The 19,479-nt window shown below is 45.1% G+C and overlaps 6 protein-coding genes across 6 annotated transcripts; 2 read left to right on the top strand and 4 right to left on the bottom strand.

The window, feature by feature from the left end:
- Positions 1 to 883: 883 nt before the first annotated feature.
- Positions 884 to 2,473, bottom strand: ERG5 (C-22 sterol desaturase; the record flags this gene model as incomplete). The annotated part of the gene is made up of 1 exon (XM_018877959.1): positions 884 to 2,473. The coding sequence occupies one exon, from the start codon at positions 2,471 to 2,473 to the stop codon at positions 884 to 886; it is 1,590 nt and encodes a 529-aa protein (XP_018735310.1).
- Positions 2,474 to 3,495: 1,022 nt separating this feature from the next.
- Positions 3,496 to 4,512, top strand: BUB3 (Bub3p; the record flags this gene model as incomplete). The annotated part of the gene is made up of 1 exon (XM_018877958.1): positions 3,496 to 4,512. The coding sequence occupies one exon, from the start codon at positions 3,496 to 3,498 to the stop codon at positions 4,510 to 4,512; it is 1,017 nt and encodes a 338-aa protein (XP_018735309.1).
- A 2,075-nt stretch (positions 4,513 to 6,587) lies between these two features.
- Positions 6,588 to 9,437, top strand: FLC3 (Flc3p; the record flags this gene model as incomplete). The annotated part of the gene is made up of 1 exon (XM_018877957.1): positions 6,588 to 9,437. One exon carries the CDS (start codon positions 6,588 to 6,590, stop codon positions 9,435 to 9,437), a length of 2,850 nt encoding a protein of 949 aa, XP_018735308.1.
- A 2,368-nt stretch (positions 9,438 to 11,805) lies between these two features.
- On the bottom strand, positions 11,806 to 13,839 carry AWJ20_1102 (bifunctional fructose-2,6-bisphosphate 2-phosphatase/6-phosphofructo-2-kinase; the record flags this gene model as incomplete). The annotated part of the gene is made up of 1 exon (XM_018877956.1): positions 11,806 to 13,839. The coding sequence occupies one exon, from the start codon at positions 13,837 to 13,839 to the stop codon at positions 11,806 to 11,808; it is 2,034 nt and encodes a 677-aa protein (XP_018735307.1).
- Positions 13,840 to 15,148: 1,309 nt separating this feature from the next.
- GCV3 (glycine decarboxylase subunit H) lies at positions 15,149 to 15,703 on the bottom strand (the record flags this gene model as incomplete). The annotated part of the gene is made up of 1 exon (XM_018877955.1): positions 15,149 to 15,703. The coding sequence occupies one exon, from the start codon at positions 15,701 to 15,703 to the stop codon at positions 15,149 to 15,151; it is 555 nt and encodes a 184-aa protein (XP_018735306.1).
- Positions 15,704 to 17,485: 1,782 nt separating this feature from the next.
- GCD2 (Gcd2p) lies at positions 17,486 to 19,042 on the bottom strand (the record flags this gene model as incomplete). The annotated part of the gene is made up of 1 exon (XM_018877954.1): positions 17,486 to 19,042. The coding sequence occupies one exon, from the start codon at positions 19,040 to 19,042 to the stop codon at positions 17,486 to 17,488; it is 1,557 nt and encodes a 518-aa protein (XP_018735305.1).
- Between the last annotated feature and the right edge of the window lie 437 nt (positions 19,043 to 19,479).

Below are 19,479 nucleotides of genomic sequence, written 5' to 3'. Positions count from 1 at the left end.
AATAAGGAAACAGGTCTTCAATTAGCTCAACTAGTGATGCGAGAGGTGCAACATCACCGTCCATGCTATAAACGCTTTCGACAGCAATAAACACATTGCTACGACCAGATTTGAGTGACGGATTGTCTTTGATTAACCTGCAAAGTAATTTTGACAAGGATCGCAGACTGTTGTGATCAAAAGACAGCCTTTGAGATGCCCGTGAGAGTCTCATACCATCATGTACACTTGCATGAATATATTCATCATAAACAATGATATCACCGGGCTGGGCAACACAAGAGAAAAAGCCAACATTAGCATCAAAGCCGGAATTAAATAAGAGGCAGGTCGGAGCATTGTGAAAGTGGGCAATCTCACGCTCAAGCTGCTCGGCATAGGTGGAATTTCCATCCAGCAGGCGGGAACCACCACCTCCGAGTTTAATTCCGGAATTTTTCCCACCACATTGAGTTAACTCATGTCGAAATATATCATGCAGCGACGGACAGTCTACCAAGGAGAGATAGTCATTGCTTGAAAAGTCAACGTGGTTAGGCTTAGCCACAGTTAGTTTCCGCAGAGTCGACTTCTGTTGTCGCTTTGTCAAAGCCTGCTGGAATTGTTGTTCTAAGAGCGTCATATATCAAGTAGTTTGTGGTGAAGGCAAAAAGATAGTCACAGTTGGCCACAGTCTCTTTTTATTGCAGCATTTTGCTATAAAAAGAAACTAATGATCAGCAGATGACTCCGAGTCAACGAGTCACGGCATGACTCGTTGAGAACTCCTAACCCCACTTGCTGTCTCACCCAAGTGGTTGTTTACTTCAACAAAGATAAAATAAGTTTCACCGCTTAAATCATTAAAACAAATAAATCACTATAAACATAAAAGCAATCATGCCTATTTTTCGTCTACTGGGACAAAAGATACGTTGACACCATTTGCTACAGAAATAGTAAGCCCAGTGGATTGAGGCAATTTGTGATATGAAGGAGAACCAGTGAAAATAATGTCCTTAAATTCTTGGCAGATTCTAACAGTTGTAAATCCGATTTCAGTGAGTGCAAATTGTTGACCCAAACAGATTCTGGGACCACCGTTAAATGGAAGGTAGTCCCAAGTGTGAGTTGTACCTTCAGCCCATCTCTCAGGTCTGAATTCAGCGGCATCTTCTCCCCAGAGCGCCTTCATACGTTGTGTAACAAAAATAGAATAAACCACCTTTGTTCCCTTGGGAACAAAGATAGGCTTGCTTTGATCTGGGCCACCACCTCTGGGTAGGACTGTATCGACGATGGCAGTTCTAAAGTTAAGAGGTACAATAGCATGCAGACGTAGCATCTCATTAATAACATGATTGAGATAGGTACATCTCTTGAGCGACTCGAAACTGAGGGAATCAGGGGTTTCACCGAATTCAGCCAGGACAGCCTCCCGCAGCTTGTTCCAAACACGCTTGTCACGGGCCAAATAGTAGGTTAAGAATGATAACAGTGAAGCAGTAGTATCTCGGCCGGCGAGAAGAATATTAAGACATTGTTGACGGATTACCAAGGGGTCACGAGTCTCCTTGGCCAGCTCATGAATAAACACGTATCCTTCAGAGTCCTTTTCGGTAGTTTGAGGTCTTTCCAAAGCTTTGTAGACAAAGTAGTCAACGAAATTGTGACAAATGGAGATTCTCTTACGGAATTCAAACGAGTCAATGAGGAAGTAGAGAGGACCACAATGGGTACGAAGTGACAACTTGGCCAGACAGTATTGGAAAGCAGAAGCAAACTCAGATGCAGATACAAGACGAGTAGGACCTTGAACACGACGCTGAGAATCATGGAGTGAATCAACACTCTCTCCGAACAAGAATTCGGTAGCAGTATCCATAGTCAACTCATGGAAATGCACTTGGGCATCAAAAAAGTTACCACCACGGCTTTTGGTCTTGAAGATGTCAATCAAAGTACCAACATGGTCTTGAAGAGATTCCAATTGGGATACTTGATCACGGGAAAATTGAGGACGAAGCATGGCTCTTGAGTGCTTCCAGCCCTCACCACTAAGAGTGAAAATACCATTTCCAAGAAGAGGAAGTAATTGTTGGTAACGAATTCCCAAGGAATAGTCCTTGAAGTTTGTCGCCAAAACCGACTTGATATTCTCTGGATCGACAGTAAGAATATTCATATCGAAAGTTGTTTGGTGACGTGTGGTCCATAGTCCGACATCTTTACTAACTCCTGGCTCGCGATACTTATCAGTAAGAGACTCGATGTAATCAATTGCCCAGAAAAAGATATTGTCTTCGGAATTTGCCTTTCTAAGCTTGAGAAACGAGGGAAAGCCGAATGGCCTATCCAGGATAGTAAGTGGAGGTGCACATCCGTACTTCTTAGCTTTACTCTTGTATTGAAATTCAACAATCTGTTCTCTTACAAGTAGTAAAACAAGAAAGCCAACAAGGCCACCGACCACCTTTAATATTATTGATACCATTTTGACTAAATCTAGTCCAAGTGATAAATACAAACTCAAACTGGTCAACGGCTTTAGTACTTCGAATATAAGTAACGACCTAGAATTTGAAATGTTACAAACAACGCAGATAAAAACCAGTTTGTCCACTTATAACAAAAACAAAATGCTAATTAAAGTGAATTTTAACTGATTATATGTATTATATAAGACAGCTACGAAACATGATGATCAGTTCCAAGTAAAGTCCGATGAGCTTATCGTTTGACCCGTCGGCAAGAAGATAATGGCATGTGAATGCAAAATCTAATCTAAAGTATGCCATTTGCGGGGGCCTGATGATATTCTTTGCAGATTTACGCATACCCCGCAGAGAAGAATGCCAAACAATGATTGGCGGGGTTCTGTGGCATGTGAAGTAAAGTTGACAATTACGTGGTAAGAGGTTTCCCGATTAGGGGCGGAAGAGTGACAGCCAAACGCCTGATCCTGGCACCGAACCGACTTCATTGCTTTCAAACATAGCGCGCGCCATAAATGAATGGGTGCATATGAAAGGCGCGGCAGCGCCATGTGAATACTTACTCTCATTTTTTTGTGTTGCTGTAGAAACGCTCGCGCATATTTCAGCATATGTCAATAACAAGATTGTTTACATTGAGGATTCATTCTACATTACATTAGATTTGCCGACTCTGTCGTTATCTTGACAGATCTACCTTTGACTAGTTTATTGTTCTCGTTTTGAGTAGCAATAGCTTATCGTATTAGCTTACCGACGTAATTGTGGTGATTTAGCTTTAATTTCTAGTGCTTTTGTTGTTACACCTCGGTCGTCGCTATCTTCACTTCTGTGTAGGAGTCCGACAGCTGTTGTCACTTTTGTCTGATTCGGTCTAAACTTTTTTTTGAGTTCTGTCTGACTTCTGTAGTGGTCTAGCTCTGTGGTTTCGCTTTATTTTCTCGAGTCTTTACTTCATATTCACCGTCTAGTGGTCTGGCAGGTGGTCATCCATCCATCCAACCAATAGAAACATATCAACATGGCTACAACTCTGGCAAACGCGCCTGCGGACCTGATATCAAAAGTCCAGTTCACACCGGCTGCTGGATCCAATCATCTACTAGTTTCATCATGGGACACAACGTTACGTGTTTATAATGCTGGGTCGGGCCCAGGATCAGGGCATCTGCTGACCTCAGTCAAATTTCAGGCCCCACTACTGGATTGCACCTGGGAAAAAAAAGGCTCCAGCCCTTCTCCAATAGCCTTTGCTGGAGGTTTAGAATCCCGTGTATATCAAGTTGATCTGGAAACATCCCAAAAAACCATTATTGGCCCAGATCATCAAGCTGCTGTCAAGTCCATTGTGTACCATGAAGGAACTCAGACTGTGATTTCCGGATCTTGGGATAGATCATTACACCAAACAGATCCCCGTACAGATAGGTCCATCTCAACGTCGCTACCTGGTAAAGTATTTTCTATGGATAGTGTTGATAATTACCTGGTAGTGGCCATGTCGGGTCGTGAGGTGCGAATCTACGACATCCGTAGCATTCAAGAGCCAGTTCAAATTCGTGAAAGTTCCCTGAAATACCCCACACGAACTGTACGATGTATGCCCGACGGAATGGGATACGTAAGTACCTCGATAGAAGGTCGTGTAGCAGTCGAGTTCTTTGACCCATCACCACAAGTACAGGCTCAGAAGTATGCATTCAAGTGTCATCGCATTGTAGACCGACTGGCTGGCATAGACACAGTCACACCAGTCAATTCGCTATCATTTCACCCTAAATACGGCACGTTTTTCACTGCTGGATCGGACTCCACCGTGTGTCTATGGGACTATAAAGCCAAGAAGCGACTCAAGCAATACCAACCATTAGCCCATTCGGTCATGTCCATTGATGTCAACTTTGACGGCACAAAACTAGCCATTGGCACTAGTGACGACTCGTACAAAGAGGCTCCTCTAATTAATGGGCCCCAGCCTGCTGCCTCCTCTATTTATATCCGTGATCTGGCCGACAGTGAGTGTCGCGGTCGCGACTAATGTATTTCTACTTTATGAAGTTTTGCTGGCCAGGATGCCTCCGGCGGCTGGGGCTCTGCCCCAGACCCTGTGGCTCTGCCCCAGACCCTGTGGCTCCTCTCGCTACGCTCGAGTCGAGCGTCGACGGGTCCAATTGTGTTTTTATGGACTCCTGAGTTCCCCTGAGAGTTGGATCCTGCCGCTCGAGACCCTGATGCACCTGTCCTGAAACGAGCTTCCGCATGTTAAGCTGCGATGCGGGCCCTGATTTTTTAACGCATTATGAGCTCACCCGGTCAATTAAAGTCTCTCCCAACCTCCTGCAGGCACACGTCGTCACCATCGCTATACGATACTGCCGGGCCCGTGGTGAATACTGCACCTGGTTAAACACAGTACCAAACCCAACACCACTGTCTCCAACTGCTGATAATAACGTACCAGCTAAAAATATCTCCTTCTATTGTCAAGACACTATTAGGCTGGACCACACAGTTCCTTTTCTACCTGGGTGAATCGACTGACTGTGCCCTTCCATACACTGTTGTACTGGGCCGGGATTTTGTTTCTTGTTAGCATTGATTGACTGCTTTCTGTGTAAGTAATACGTGGATTCGAGACTGAACGAGCTCGTTTGTTAAAACTGCAACTGGCGTGACACGCCCTGTGTCGCATCTCCTGTTTCATAGCCATGGTTTGTCCTTAAAAGAATTCTCGAGTTAGTAAACTGCGTTCCGGACCTATTTCCAGCTTCAGGTGACAACAAACACGATGAAACATGAGTTGTAGAGTTCCCCAGTACCCAGAATCTCAGTTGTTGGGCTAATTGTATTCACATGCTTCTATTCTCAACCAGAGCAATGACGAACAAAAATAGATCAACTCCATTTTTTCCGAGGCCAGATCCTAGTTAACTTCAGTAATAGCTGTTTTAATCAGCTGTCAGGACTACCTTATTGCTACCCTGTATTTAAGATCCTGAAACCAAAACCAGGAGGATCCAGCCCACCCCCGGGTATCGACTCTAGCGAAGCGATAGGCGCAGTGGGATCTGGGGCGGAGCCCCAGGCGCCGGACGTGACGGCGACCCAGTATGTATACTAACGAGACGGAGCAGCGTTGGCAGTCATTTCAGAGCAAGTCCTGCTATTTATCAAATTTAGGGGTCCAAGGTTTAAGGATCGAGTCAGCTGTTGGAGAAAGAAGAAACAGCGATACTGAATATTTATATATTCACAGGAGAGTCGAGAGACTAGGTGAAACAGAAAAAGAAACGAGAAAGCCTGATTAACTGAGATATTGGCTGTTATATTAAGGTTGATTTCATAGTCCACAAAGCTTATTTGAAAGAAATCTGCAAGGATATTATCTTCGCAGAGGTGCCGAGACATTTTTTAATCGTTGGTAGCAAATTAATTGCTTCAGCGCAGGTTTTGGGTCCAGAACAGGACCTCGATTACCTACCTAGTACCTAGTACCTAGTACCAACAGCTTTCTATTCGAATTTTGGAGTTGGGGCACTCGATATTTGATTCTTTCTTTGCTAATGAAATAATCGTGTTTATCATAGAGTAGAACCAGACCGTCACGGCAGCTGCATCACCTTATTTCTCAGAAAATTTCGTATATCGTTCTTGGTGCTAGTTCGCGTATCAACATGACGGGAACCTGGTGGAAAACATCGGCTGTAGCGCTGATGGTGCTGCCAAGTTTGGCTCTAAGTACCCATGTACAATTCTCCAACTGCATGGCGGACCCAGAGCAAAATGGAACGTTATTTGTACCAACAGGAGCCACTGCGTCGATAGAACCGATAGAGAACTCGCCGTTCCGGACTCTGTCCATGTCAGTAACAGGAAATATCACTGGTGGTATGATTGATGATTTGGATGCTGCTACTAACCATTACAGTAAGTACACCATTATTAAGTTTGTGTTTATCGATGAACTGACCATATATCTAACTGTATCTAGCGACGTTAAGAGTCGAGTCGAAAGTTTTAGAGTTCAACTCGTACAATAAGTATGAACGGTTTTGCGACTTTACCGGAACTCAGTGCCCCTTAGCAGAGGGGCCGTCATCATTCAGCTACTCTATGAATATTAGCAACACGTATCAGGCTGTGAGTCTGGATACCACATTTTACATCATAGACGCTCGGAATGACGGTCGACTTATAGGTTGTATCACTGTGGAGGCTACTCCGGTCATGGCCAGCTATGTGTGGTATGTGCTGGTGTTTGCAGTACTAGCGACTTTAATTGGTTTAGCGATAGTTTATGTGCTAGCATCATGGCTCAATCCATGGACAGGAACGAAAAACATTCTTATTTGGAGCAGTAATTACGGATACGATGCGAATGCCATTCGATTAATCACACCTGGTTTGGGTGATTTTTTGAGATATTTGCAGTTTGCATTCTTTCTTGGGTGTCTGAATCTGGAGTACCCAGGATTTTTTCGACCGTTGCTAGCTACTGCGTCATGGAGTTGTTTGCTATTTCATTACAGTTTTGCCTCGTCAAAGATAGAGAACTTTTCTGGTAATATTTATATCGATGAGGGCCACTATGGCATGAGTAAAATGGCACGAGACGTACAGTTGGCCCATGACAGGGATATTTGGCCTAGTTTCATAATTTGGATGTTGATTTTACTAGGACTCGTCTTGGCACTGGCAGTATTTGTATATTTATTAACTAGTAGGTGGCATCGTTCCATGGGCAGCCTAGGAACGCGGTCTGGATTCCGTATTGACTGGCGTAGAGGGGCATTTTTCGTAGCAGGTATTGTAGTTCGACTTGTGCTACTATTTTTTGCACTACCTTTACTGGCCACGTCGTTTTTCCAAATGCTACTTGTACACCACTCGCCAGTTGTATCAGATGTGTTTGCACTGGTTTTGATCATTATCTGGGTTTGCAGTGCTGTATGGATCACCTACAAAATGCATATAATGTCGAAGCAGGTCATGGAGTTTACTGACGATTTGCCGACGCTGTTAGTGTACGGACCATTGTTTAACAGTTTCAAAGACACCCATGTCATGTACTTTGCAGTGGATCTCGTAGTGGTATTTATGCAGGGACTGACATTTGGAGCTATCCAGGAGTCCGGAATCGCGCAGATTACATTACTAGCGGTCATCGAAGTGATTCGGTTTATCAGCGTGGTTCATTATAAACCGTTTAAGAGCGGTACTAGCATGACAATGGTGACGAGTTTATTCTCCGCTACACGAATCGTGATAATATTTTTGCTAGTACCATTTGCAAAGTCACTTCATACCGATGAGACGGTGCGAGGATGGGTTGCGTATGTGATACTAATTATCCATGCAGTGATTTTGTTATTATTTATTGTACATATTGCTCAAGCGTTGTTTGAGTTGTTTGCAAGGTTGGGAGGTGCTGGCAAGGACGATGAGGGAACCATTTCCGAAGGTCCTCTTATGGCCGAGCGATACACAGGACCTCCTGTCTATGGTTTGAAGCAATTGCAACATGATGGCGATACTATTGGCACAGGCGGTAATGGCAACAGCAATACAGCCAATCTCATAGCTGATAAGGGAGGGTTGATTCCTCAATCACCAACGGATGTTACAGCTGATACAGGATATCGACGGCCAAGGAGCCAGTACTCGATCAATCCTGCTGGAAATAGTATGGCAACCATGAAACCTCGAGAGAGCGTGTTTGAAGAGGTGTTTATTTCGTCTCCCACTATGGAAACATCTCGTAGTGCTACCACTCCGGTGGCAACAGCATCAACAGCATCATCTGCCAACTACTATAGAAGACCTCGTCGGAGACAGAGTTCTAATGATTGGACCATGGACACCCCAGCAGAGTCGTCAGAAGCGGCGCTTTCTAATAATGCCAATGGACCTAAAGGGTCAAGCAAGACTAACTATGCTGTGAGAGAAGCCGATTTGTACATTACAAAGCGAGCCACGAACTCATTGTTTGATGATGAAATTGCTGGAGAAGCCGATGATGAGTATAAACCTAGGGATTCAGAGAGTGTGAACCCACTGGTCTACACTGGCCGAGATTCGTCGCGTTCGCCTATGAAGATGAGTTTGGACACCAGTCGATACTCGTTGTTAAGAGAGGATAGCATTGACGAGACTGGACCAGCGGCATCATCATCATCGACCAAGCCAGGAATTTATGGCTCTGTCAAAGGTATCATGGGTAGAGTAGGAGGACGTCTGAAGGACAATTTCAGTCATAGCCGTGATAGCGATATCAGTGCTGGCAAAGGATTTGAAGTTATTAACAGACAGCCGATTCGACTTAACAAGCCAGGCTCAAATAATGTTGCTACTATTGGAGAACCCGTTGTTGCTGGACGTCAAATAAGACATGTATCTGTGCCTGTACCGGTACCAGCATCGACATCATCGAGTGCAAAGTCCACAGTCGTATCTAATGCCAGTAGCAGTGGCAACGAGGACCCTGGATTTATATTCCCAACACAAGCATCGATTGGAGCAGCTGGACCTAGCAAACTACGAGTTGTAACTGACCCTCTGAGCACGAGCACCAGTAATAGTATTCGAACTCTGACCAATCGGATAAGCACCGACTCGGCAACAACAAGCAGCTCGACTAGCACCAATGTTGCAACTCCACATACACTGACCACCTCCCATGACCCACTCCTTCCTCAAAGGCAACAACCAGCAGTTGTAATTGCCGGGCCACAACGAGAGTACCAATTGCCAGCCAGTTTATCAACCACCTCGCTAGATACTATCCGAGCCAGTCGACATTCTGGAACCACCTCGCCACCAGGCCAGGCTCGAGCCATTTCGCGACAATCTCAAGTATCAGACACAGGTTCATCAGTATACCAGTCTATCTGCGAAGAAGATATAGATGGCGATGCACAAGCTCTGTATACACAAGATGGTAAACCTGACACAACCAGCCCATGATAGACCTGTATAATGGCAAACCAAGCGACTTTAAAACTTGCAAAAACACCAGCATACAACCAACAACGACGACTAAAAGCTCATGTTTACTGTTATTTTTGATTATTATTATTTTTATTAATTTCTGTTTTTGTTTTTGTTTATTTGAAATTTTTTGTCACCCACTAAATAAATCGTCAAACTGCATAATACTTAGTTTTTAATAATAATTACAAGAAATCTGAGTCATCACCCATTTCCCATCAAACAAACAACCTAGGTTCTCATATCACCGACCTCGATATTAATCCGACCCCAGCTCCCAATCAACAAAACCCCCCGCGAAACCGACTCGAGCGCAGCGAGAAGAGCCACGGGGTCTGGGGCAGAGCTCCAGCCGCCGCCGGCCATCCGGACCCTGCCGGAACGTCGATCAGGGGCGGAAGATGCACGATAAAACCCGATTCCCGAAGACGAATCAAAGCCAATAAAAACCACCAGTGAACCAAGTGCCGTTCGGCCGGTGAAACAGACCGAACCAGAACGAAAGCCCCACTAACACCCAAATGGGCCGGGAGGAAAAAATAGCGTCGTAGACGAGCCTCGGGACCCTGAACAGGTAACTGGAACGACCTGCATTGCTAGTGCCGCACGATGCGCTGATCCGTGATTTTTCCAACACACGCGAAAACAAAACATATGCCGAAGACTTGTAAACTTAAAGATCGAATCAAAGGCGTGGAAAATCAGCAATCTCTGTGAGAACGAAAACTCGCGAAACACAGACGATCCGCCCTTTACAAATTTGGGCTTGATTATCTGGAGCTGCGACTTTTTCTTGTACAGGATCTCTTTCTTCAGAGCTATAACCTGCACATTTCCTTTCATTGTAAGTGGTCTCAGATCGAACCAGCGCTGGTGCATGCTTCATACACAATTGGGTCCTTTGGCCCGGGTATCTGGCTCTTTGGCCTTTTTACAGCTTCGGGCTCGGTGGTTAGAACGACTGAGCCGAAAATAAGGTGTAAACGCCACGTCAGATGGGTCGGGTTCGGGGGGTCGGACTTGCCTCCGGCGGCTGGGGCTCTGCCCCAGACCCCGTGGCTCCTGCTTCGCAGGAGCTTTTTGGGGGTTGGACGGTTGGATATGAGTTGGGTAGAGGTGTGAGGAGTGGTGGATAAGGGGATAAGGGTGGTGATGCGAGTTTTGTGGGTTAGATGCCAGATGCTGAAACAGTACTAACTGAACGATATAGATAGAGAAGCTGAACCAGATCCTACTCTGTTCGTCAGAAGTAGATAATTCATTGGTGGTGAGCGTTGAATATTGAACTGAGTTGCACGATATTATTGTGTTGGTAGATTGTGGCGTTTGGTGTAGAAGATGACGAAAAGAATAGCGCTCGAGTTCACCGAGGTGCTCTATAACCCGGATGATCCTGTGTCGCTGCTGCTGGCGATTCTGTCGCTGACTCCTCAGGCCATTCTCATGGTATATGCCTCGCTCGTTCTATCTCGTCGTGAAGCAGAGACTATTTTGATGTTCGGTGGTCAACTCGCTTGTGAAATCATTAACCTGTATCTGAAACAGGTCATAAAGCAGGAACGTCCTACTTTATACTATGCTACCCCGCTCCTTGACGGTAATGGATATGGTATGCCTTCGGCACATTCACAATTCATGGCTTATTATGCTACGTATATCTGTCTGTGGATGTTTTTCCGAGTCAAGAACTTCTCGACCCGCAAGAAGGTGTCTAGAGCCATTTTTCTGCTGGTGTTAGCGACCTCGGTCTGTTACTCACGAGTCTATCTCTTGTACCATACACCCATACAAGTGGCTGCTGGAGTGGTGGCTGGTGTAGTAATTGGCATTCTATGGTTTATTGCTGTGATTCTGGTGCGTGATCTGGGCATTGTCGACCTGCTACTCGACACGTGGCCCGCCCGCTGGTTTTACATCAAAGACACGGCCGGTGAGAGAGCCAGTTTCGTCCGCGACGAGTATGCCGAATGGCGTCGCATGCGAATGAAACTCAAGCTGCTTATAAAAGCCGACTAACGTACATATGTTTTTTTGCCATTTAAAAGTTCTTTTTTCGTTTCTCACCACTCTTTTCGGGGCATGCCTCCGGCGGCTGGGGCTCTGCCCCACACCCCGTCAGCTCCCCTCCCTTCTCACGAGTCGGGCGTCGGGATATTGGCTGAAAGGGGTAGGTTTGTAGCTTGAAACTTGACCTTTCAACAGCTCTCTCCGTACACCGGATCATCGAAACTCTGGACACCCCAAGCAACGACTCGAGCGAAGCGAGAGGAGCAGCGGGGTCTGGGGCGAAGCCCCAGCCGCCGGAGGCACACAGATCCGTTTAATTAGAGAGTGTTTATTAGAACTAAGGGTCAACGTTGGGGATCGTGATACGGTTGCCCTGGTTGATGTATGCGTTGGGCACGATTTCGACGATTTCGTTGCGGGGGAACCGTAGGAAAGGGATGTCTTCCACCGAGCAGGCCATGAGATAGCCGTAGAGAACACGGAGTACAGTTTCGTGGCATATTATGAGGAGGTCTCCCTGGGTGCGTTCCATCTCTAGGATGAGACTTTCGAGACGAACTGCCACGTCTTGATACGATTCGGCTCGAGGGTAGCGGTGGTGATACGGGTCTTGCTGGTGTCGAAGATACTCGTAAGGGAACTCTTCTTTTAATCCGGCCTCAGTGAGCCCACCAGCGACACCGGGGTTCAGTTGATTGAGGAGACTGCGTTGAATAGTTTTATTGCCTTCTTGTGCAAACCGCTCGGCAGTTTGTACTGTTCGAAGTCTTGTCGAACACCAGACTGTCACGTTGGACTTATCTTGGAAATTCAGGGCATCGGCTCTAATGGTCGAGATAGCTCTTGCGTCGGCCGATGAATTGGGTGTCGAAGTACCTGAAGTGACAGGCGGTGAAATATTCTCCATAAAATCAGTTCCTGTTCCAGAAGACATTGACGACCGCAACACTTCATGTGCTACTCGAGCTTGTCGTTGCAATTTCTTATCCAGTGCCAGATCAGGGGCTGAGATTTGTGCAAGTTTGAGTCGACGTTCGTCAATATGTGCCCACAATGTCTCTTTCAGCTTTTCGGCATACTCCTCACCTTTTCCAGATAAATGGCCATCTGATTTATAATCATCTTCTTCATTAGAGGCATTTCCAGATCCAGCACGGGCAAAGAATACACTACCCACCTTGATTCGTGAGTTCATCAAGAAGAATATAATCCGGTTGAATAAATATCCCAAGTGTCGTTCTCCATAGTTGATAATGAACCGTTCTGACACATTGACTAGCTTGACATACGTCAACTCAGTCTCTGTCATTGTTTCATAATCCGGAATACGAAGCTCAATTCTTCGCAAGTAATGTTTAACAGCCTCGTCGGGATCCATTCCTTGGTAATCGGGAGACGATATCTTGACGTCTCGAACATTTCTTGCCACAAGATTCTTGTCGGTGAAAAAACATTCAACAAACAAAACACCAACATTACGGTCTGTCATGGTCTTGGCCAACGCTCTACGTTTGGCAGAAGTACCATTCACTGCATCGTAAATAACAACTTGGCCGTTCTCCTCATCATAGAACTTGAACATATCAGCTAGACAGGCTGCTTCAACCTTTTGTCTAAAAGCCTTGGTTTCTTTGGATGCATTGGGCATGAAATAGTCGTCTGGAACCCGGAAATCCTTGGGGGTCAGCTTTCTACGATAGTCGCCTAAATGGAACGCATGGGTCTTGACACCCAACCAACGAAGATATCTTGTCAATGCTACTGCGTGATGGGTTTTACCACGGGCTGGAAGACCCACTAATACAATACACAGTTTACCTGCGTGGTATAAATGACCCGAGTCTGTAGAGTAGAGTTGAGCTGGTGAAACGTGCGACTTGGGCAACGATCGGTGAATTGCATCCACGTCTGAATTACGACGAGTGGTCTTCTTTTGAGGAAGAATCGTAAAAGATGGAACAGGATCAAGTTTGGATCGGTTTATGTTTCCGGAATCTCCTGTACCAGTAGTACCACCACCAACTCGAGATCCTGCCGTAGAAGCTATAGAAATACCACCCAGACCACTTGAAAGGTCGTTGAATGATGGTTTATTAGTGACAGTTGGAGACGAAGCAGATCTTCCTGATGCTGGTGATGTAGCAGAAGGTGATATTGGTACGGTGAAAGTAGTGCCACTACCAGGAGTTCCAGATACACCGACTGTAGAAACAGTCAGTTCAATTGGCTTGCGAGGGGGAGTAGACGTCACGCCAGTTACATTGTCTTTGCCACTTTCATAAGTAGATGACTTTGTACTTCCATGACTGTTTGAGTTGGAGTCTGAATCCGAGTCCGAGTCGTGGAAAGTATCAGGGAGGTTGGATGACATGATAACTTCAATTGATAGATGATAATGTGATACAATCTAAGAGCCGTCGCGATAAAATTAATCTGACAAAAGTTAAGAATCTCGCCAACAGATAACAGCTTTAAAATGTTCTATAATTTCAAAACGTGTGAGTCAAGTCAATCGGATTCTGTGCGATCTAGTCCAATAGAGTCAACAAATTTCGATGTGAAGCGATAAATGAAGCCTGATTATAAAGACTGCTTCGAGCGGAATGAGGTCTATGACGATCTATTTTAGTGTCGGATGATATAATTAGCACAAAGCTTTTTCAACTCTAAAGAACCTCTTGAGCCCTTTAAAAGAGTTACTCGATGTTAAATCTGTAGCAGTGCACAATTATGACCCAGTCCAATCAAATCGGACCTACAGATAACAATTGGTCTGCGGTGATCCTGATAACAAAACACCGTTTAAATAGCACGCTTCTGCAGGTGCGAAATATACAGTGAGGCTAGATCCGGGGTAACCCACCTAACCTGCAAAGGCGGGTAACTTTCGGACGTCCTATAAATTATCATATATTATTGTCTTTATCTGAGCCAGAATGGACTCTTTTGTTGAAGTAAACGAAATTTATACTTAGTTAGAAGAGAGTAAATTGTAGAAAGGTTGTAAATCTACCTCGTATGATGTCAATCGTACGACTTGATTTTACAACTTGTATGCCTGCTCGAGTAGCTCTTACGTAGACTATCTCAGCTCAATACCCGGTGGACTGATATGATTCTTATATACTTTCAAAATAACGATGGATAGTTTTACAGTTCGTTTCCAGAATCAACTTTCCAGTTGTATAATTCCGGATATTGTTTTGTCGTGTATCAGTTGGTATATTCAGTTGATAATTTATCTAACTTTTAGAGCTCAAGAAGGTACTATATCTCATCTTGAATTGACATAGTGACAGACCGCTCATAAAAGCTTGACTTTGCCTTGAAATAATAAATCATAGCAACGTCAGACGGGTTATTTTATTTGCAGCTGGTGGTGCACCTTTAAAAATCATTAGCATATCCATCAAACTGGTCAACGACCCGGTCCGCGATATCTGAACTATTTCTCATTACATCATTTTCCCAGACCCTAGGAAATTAAAATGGGCTTCTTTACTCGATTCATTTGAGTCTAGCTAATCGTTCAGGAAGCAGTATAAAAGTCTCAGTGGGCTCTGCCCCTCGAAACTCATTGCTCTTCAATGTGCATCAGCTCTACCTAACAAAAAGCTGTCCGGACAAACGTGACAAATCCAAATACATATCAAACATTCAATTATTCGTACATAGATAGTTTAATCAGACTTGATGAACTCCTCATAGGCCTCAATGTCCATGAGTCCCTCAACCTCCTCAGGAGCACTGACCTTGAGCTTGACAAACCAACCGTCACCAAGAGGATCCTTGTTAACAATAGTGGGGTTCTCAATGAGACCCTCGTTCTTCTCAATGATCTCACCAGTCACGGGTGAGTAAAGATCACTGGCGGATTTGACACTCTCAACAGATCCAAGCGATCCATTGGGCTCAATCTCCTCACCGACATCAGACACCTCAATATAGGTAGCGTCACCAAGAGCATCAGCAGCGTATTTTGTGATTCCAATGAAAGCAACATTGTCTTTGTGGAGGGCAATCCACTCGTGCTCCTCAGTATATCTAACAAGAGGCTTCTCAGAAGCATAGGCCAAGGCAGGAGATCCCTCAGTCAAGGTGTTCTTAACAGAGTAGAATCTAAAGGCAGCAGGCATAAACGAACGAGTAGCAACAGCTGGTCTGGCCATGGCCATAGCAGGTGAAGCAATTCTGGCAGCAGCAGAAGCTTGACGGAAAATGGATCGAGTAAACATTGTTGTTTTAGTTATTCTTGGTGTTGTGTTGTTATGCTAGTATTGGTGCAAGGTGCTTTGTGTAATTCACGTGTTTGTATCAGCGTAATTGGGTCTTCACAGATGAAATCAGCGGTCCTGTATAAATAACAACAAATCACTAAATCCAACTAAAAAACAACAAATCAGGTTAAACAGACAAAAGTGATTGATCTTATAATTTTTCAAGCTCACTTGTCCGATAAGCTCGATATGCAGATTGCAGGTCAGTGGACGGTGTAAAAATGCGTATGCGGTCTTGACTGACTCGGGTCACAGAACCGACCTGTCTCCCTGCACCCACCGCACCACTCCACCGAGTTCAAAACAAGGCTGTTGAGCACTGAGTAGAATTCACGAATTCACTGTTGCATTTCTGGACACTAAACTTTTGGTTTTAAACGGACTGCCTCTGGCGGCTGGGGCTCTGCCCCAGACCCCGTGGCTCCTGCTTCGCAAGATTTACAGGGGGCTCGTGTCATGAGTCTGAGACTGTTGAGCCAATGGGTGTCGGATAATAGTTAGTTAGCTGTTAAGCCATTTCTCGTTTTATCGCCTGTTTTATCGTCTGCTAGCAGCTCGCTGTGGATCTTTTCTATCTGACTGCAGCTCGGGTCTGAATTGCATGGCATACTATAGCATGTGAATATGCCCGCTAAGTGGATATATGCTCCTGCCAGTATCAGTCTGATCCTGAAGGCTGATATCATGTGATTATTTTCAGTCAACCATATTTTTTGTTAACTCTTAACTAATTTGATAGAATATCTGGTTGACTTCTCATTATTAAATTCCCCTTAAAATAATTGAGATTATTGTCTGAATAATCCCGAGGCATTTATAGTCCTGGCTGTCGAAATTCTATAAGCCTGTTAGACCCATCTGCCTGTTAAATGCAAAAAACACCACTTATGCAATATTTTTCATTTTTCATTTCCATACTGGTAACTCAGATCATTAGCTTTTACAGAGTAAATAAAATTGGTGTTGCAATTTTATAACCAAAAAAAGAGTAATCTGGACTTTATTGGTTATCATCTTTGTAATAACTCTCAATATTTCCACAAGTTTCTGGAAAGAACGCTGATTTGCATTTATTTGGTCCATTTTCACAGTATCCTGACCATCACCACACACAATCTTCAACATGCTGTATGAGATGGTAGGCCTGGCGCGATGCGCTGGAACTCACGGAGCTGCTGACGCTGCCGAGCTAGTACGGATGGCTGGCAAGCTCATTATCAACAATAGAGGTGTCATTCGTAAAATAGAGAACTGGGGCGTGCGTCCACTCCCCAAGATCATGAACATCAACCGTCAGTCGCATGTCCTTGGCAGCCATTTTTACATGAAGTTCGATGCCAGTCCCAGTGTACAAAACGAGGTTCTACGGTCACTGCGCCGTGACCCGCGTCTCATCCGGACGACGGTAGTCAAACTCGGTGGTAAAACGTAAGTTTGTCGGTGACTGCCTCCGGCGGCTGGGGCTTCGCCCCAGACCCCGTGGCTCCTCTCGCTTCGCTCGAGTCGTTGCTACACGGACCCAGCCGCTCCGCAAAGCGGAGCACAACCAGGGTCTGGGGCGGAGCCCCAGCCGCCGGAGGCAAGCCCCCTATCCCCTAGCGGTGATACTAACAGGTGTAGACTTGAGTCTCTGAAAGAGTAGACTCGATGGGTTTATGTACATAGCAACTTTTAATGTAAATAAAAATAATGTTATTAACATGTAGAATGTGTCTAGGGTGTCTACGGTTGATGGGATGTCTATGTGGCTCTGTACTCACGAAGGATGACAGGTACAGAGCTGGCAGGGAGAGAGCCCACTTCGGTGATGACCTTTTTGATGGCACTCTGGTGGGTGAGGTCGTAGAGGATGTTGAGGATGGACAGTGGGTTGGTAGGTTGGATGGTGTCTTTGATGGGTGATGCAATGACATTGTTCTCAGGGTCGATGGAAATGTTAGACAGTAATGAGTTGGCGGCTGCTCGCTCGTTATAAGCGACAGAGTCCAATTGCACTCGGTCACTGAATTTGATTGTTTCACACAGCACGATAACAGGAATGTTATGAGACTGGGCTGAAGTTGCAATGGCTGCTGTTCCTACTCGTGAATACAATTGTCCGTTGGAAAACATGGCATTGGCACCGAGGAACACGGTAGTCACATCCTGAATTACATATGGCAATGCATTAATAAGGACATAAGTACAATGAATACCGTTCTCAACCAGCTCTTTTGCTAGAGCTTTGCCCTCAAATAGTGGTCGCGAATCGACAACAATGACTCGGAACTTCTTATTACTCTTCTGAGCAGCAATAAGAGCCTGTTTGACGACGTTGGAACAGGCATATGTGAGAATGACATCACCATCATTGATAGACTGAGCAGCACTTTCCATAATGACTTGATCAGCTACGTCTAGTCTGTCGCGGATGAAATTCGAAATCGATTCAATAAGCTCTTCCTTGGCAGCCTGCTCCGTCAGGTCTATGCTTACTTTGGAGATTTCTTGTTTGAGCCATCGAATCGAGTTGCCCATTGGAATGCTCAATTGACGGGCCTGTTTAAGAAAATCGATTTGAATGCTGAGTTGAGAGGTAAGATTTCTGGTAAGGGTCGTGCCTTCGGGAGTTACATAGTCGGAGATGACATCTTTGAAAGCTTCTAGCATGGCTCTACATCTGGCTGTGGATCCGATAATTTTATAAGTAGAGTACTGTAAATAAAGCTGAAGTATCGAATGGTGCACATGTGCCGATGGGAACGATGCAATTGCTTTGTTGAGAGGGACCGATGGTTCTAAATGGGCAAAGAGTGGTAAATTCGATTCAATAGACTGGGCTACAGTAAGAGGAGCTTGATCACCCTTATTAGCTCCTGATCCCGAGCTTTGACCTGATGCACCGCTACTAGTATTCGAAGTGTTTGATCCAGTATTGTGAGATTGATGACTTTGACGAGGAGTTCCTTGATTAGATCCTACAGGAGCGAGGTTTGGAGTCGAGGTGTTACTCTTAGCAGCACCGGCATCGCTTCGTGGAGGAAGACCAGATGCCTCTTTTTGAGCAGCTCTCTTGGCTTGTTTCTCTTTCTTCTTTAAAGCTTTCAGTTCCTTGGCACTCAATTTAGCACCACCAGCAGCGGCAGAATCAGTCCCAGTAGCTGTTGTATCGGTATTTGAAGTAGAATTGGCTGATGTAGTAGCACCAGCAGTTGATGATGCTGGAGTAGCATTGGAAGATTCCTGAGCAGCAGTACCAATTGTTGAAGGAGTAGCAGCAGCCTCCAGAGGCTTCTCAGTAGACTCAGTGCCAGACATTGTTGATGTGGATCTTTTATAAGACACCCAGCTAACAGAGTTGAACTAGTCAAATGATGGTGATAAATGATCCTGATGGTCACCCTGCTGATGCTCATCATGGCCTTGCCCTGACAAAAATATTCACTTCCCCAAATTAAGGTCTGTTACGAACATACACCCTTCACGTATGCGCATATTTCTGCAGATTTACTTCCACCAATCAAGCAAATAGCATTTATACTATACATCTTCGAAACACACAAACTCAATAGACAAACAAAAAACATGGGTTTATACGGAGACCTCGCTGCCTGGACCGTTTTTGGTGAGTATTCCCCTTCATCAGTCTGAGTGGTACTGATATCTCGGCTCAACTTTGACCTTGCTCGTAGTTAACCAAGAACTCGACACCTCGATTTCAACGACACGCTTCAACGAGTCCGTCTACGATCCAA

Source organism: Sugiyamaella lignohabitans, chromosome A (genome assembly GCF_001640025.1).
Source record: "Sugiyamaella lignohabitans strain CBS 10342 chromosome A, complete sequence".
In the NCBI taxonomy this organism is placed as follows: domain Eukaryota; kingdom Fungi; phylum Ascomycota; class Dipodascomycetes; order Dipodascales; family Trichomonascaceae; genus Sugiyamaella; species Sugiyamaella lignohabitans.
The sequence above is the reverse complement of the archived record's forward strand: the minus strand, read 5'-3'. Positions and strand labels throughout refer to the sequence as shown.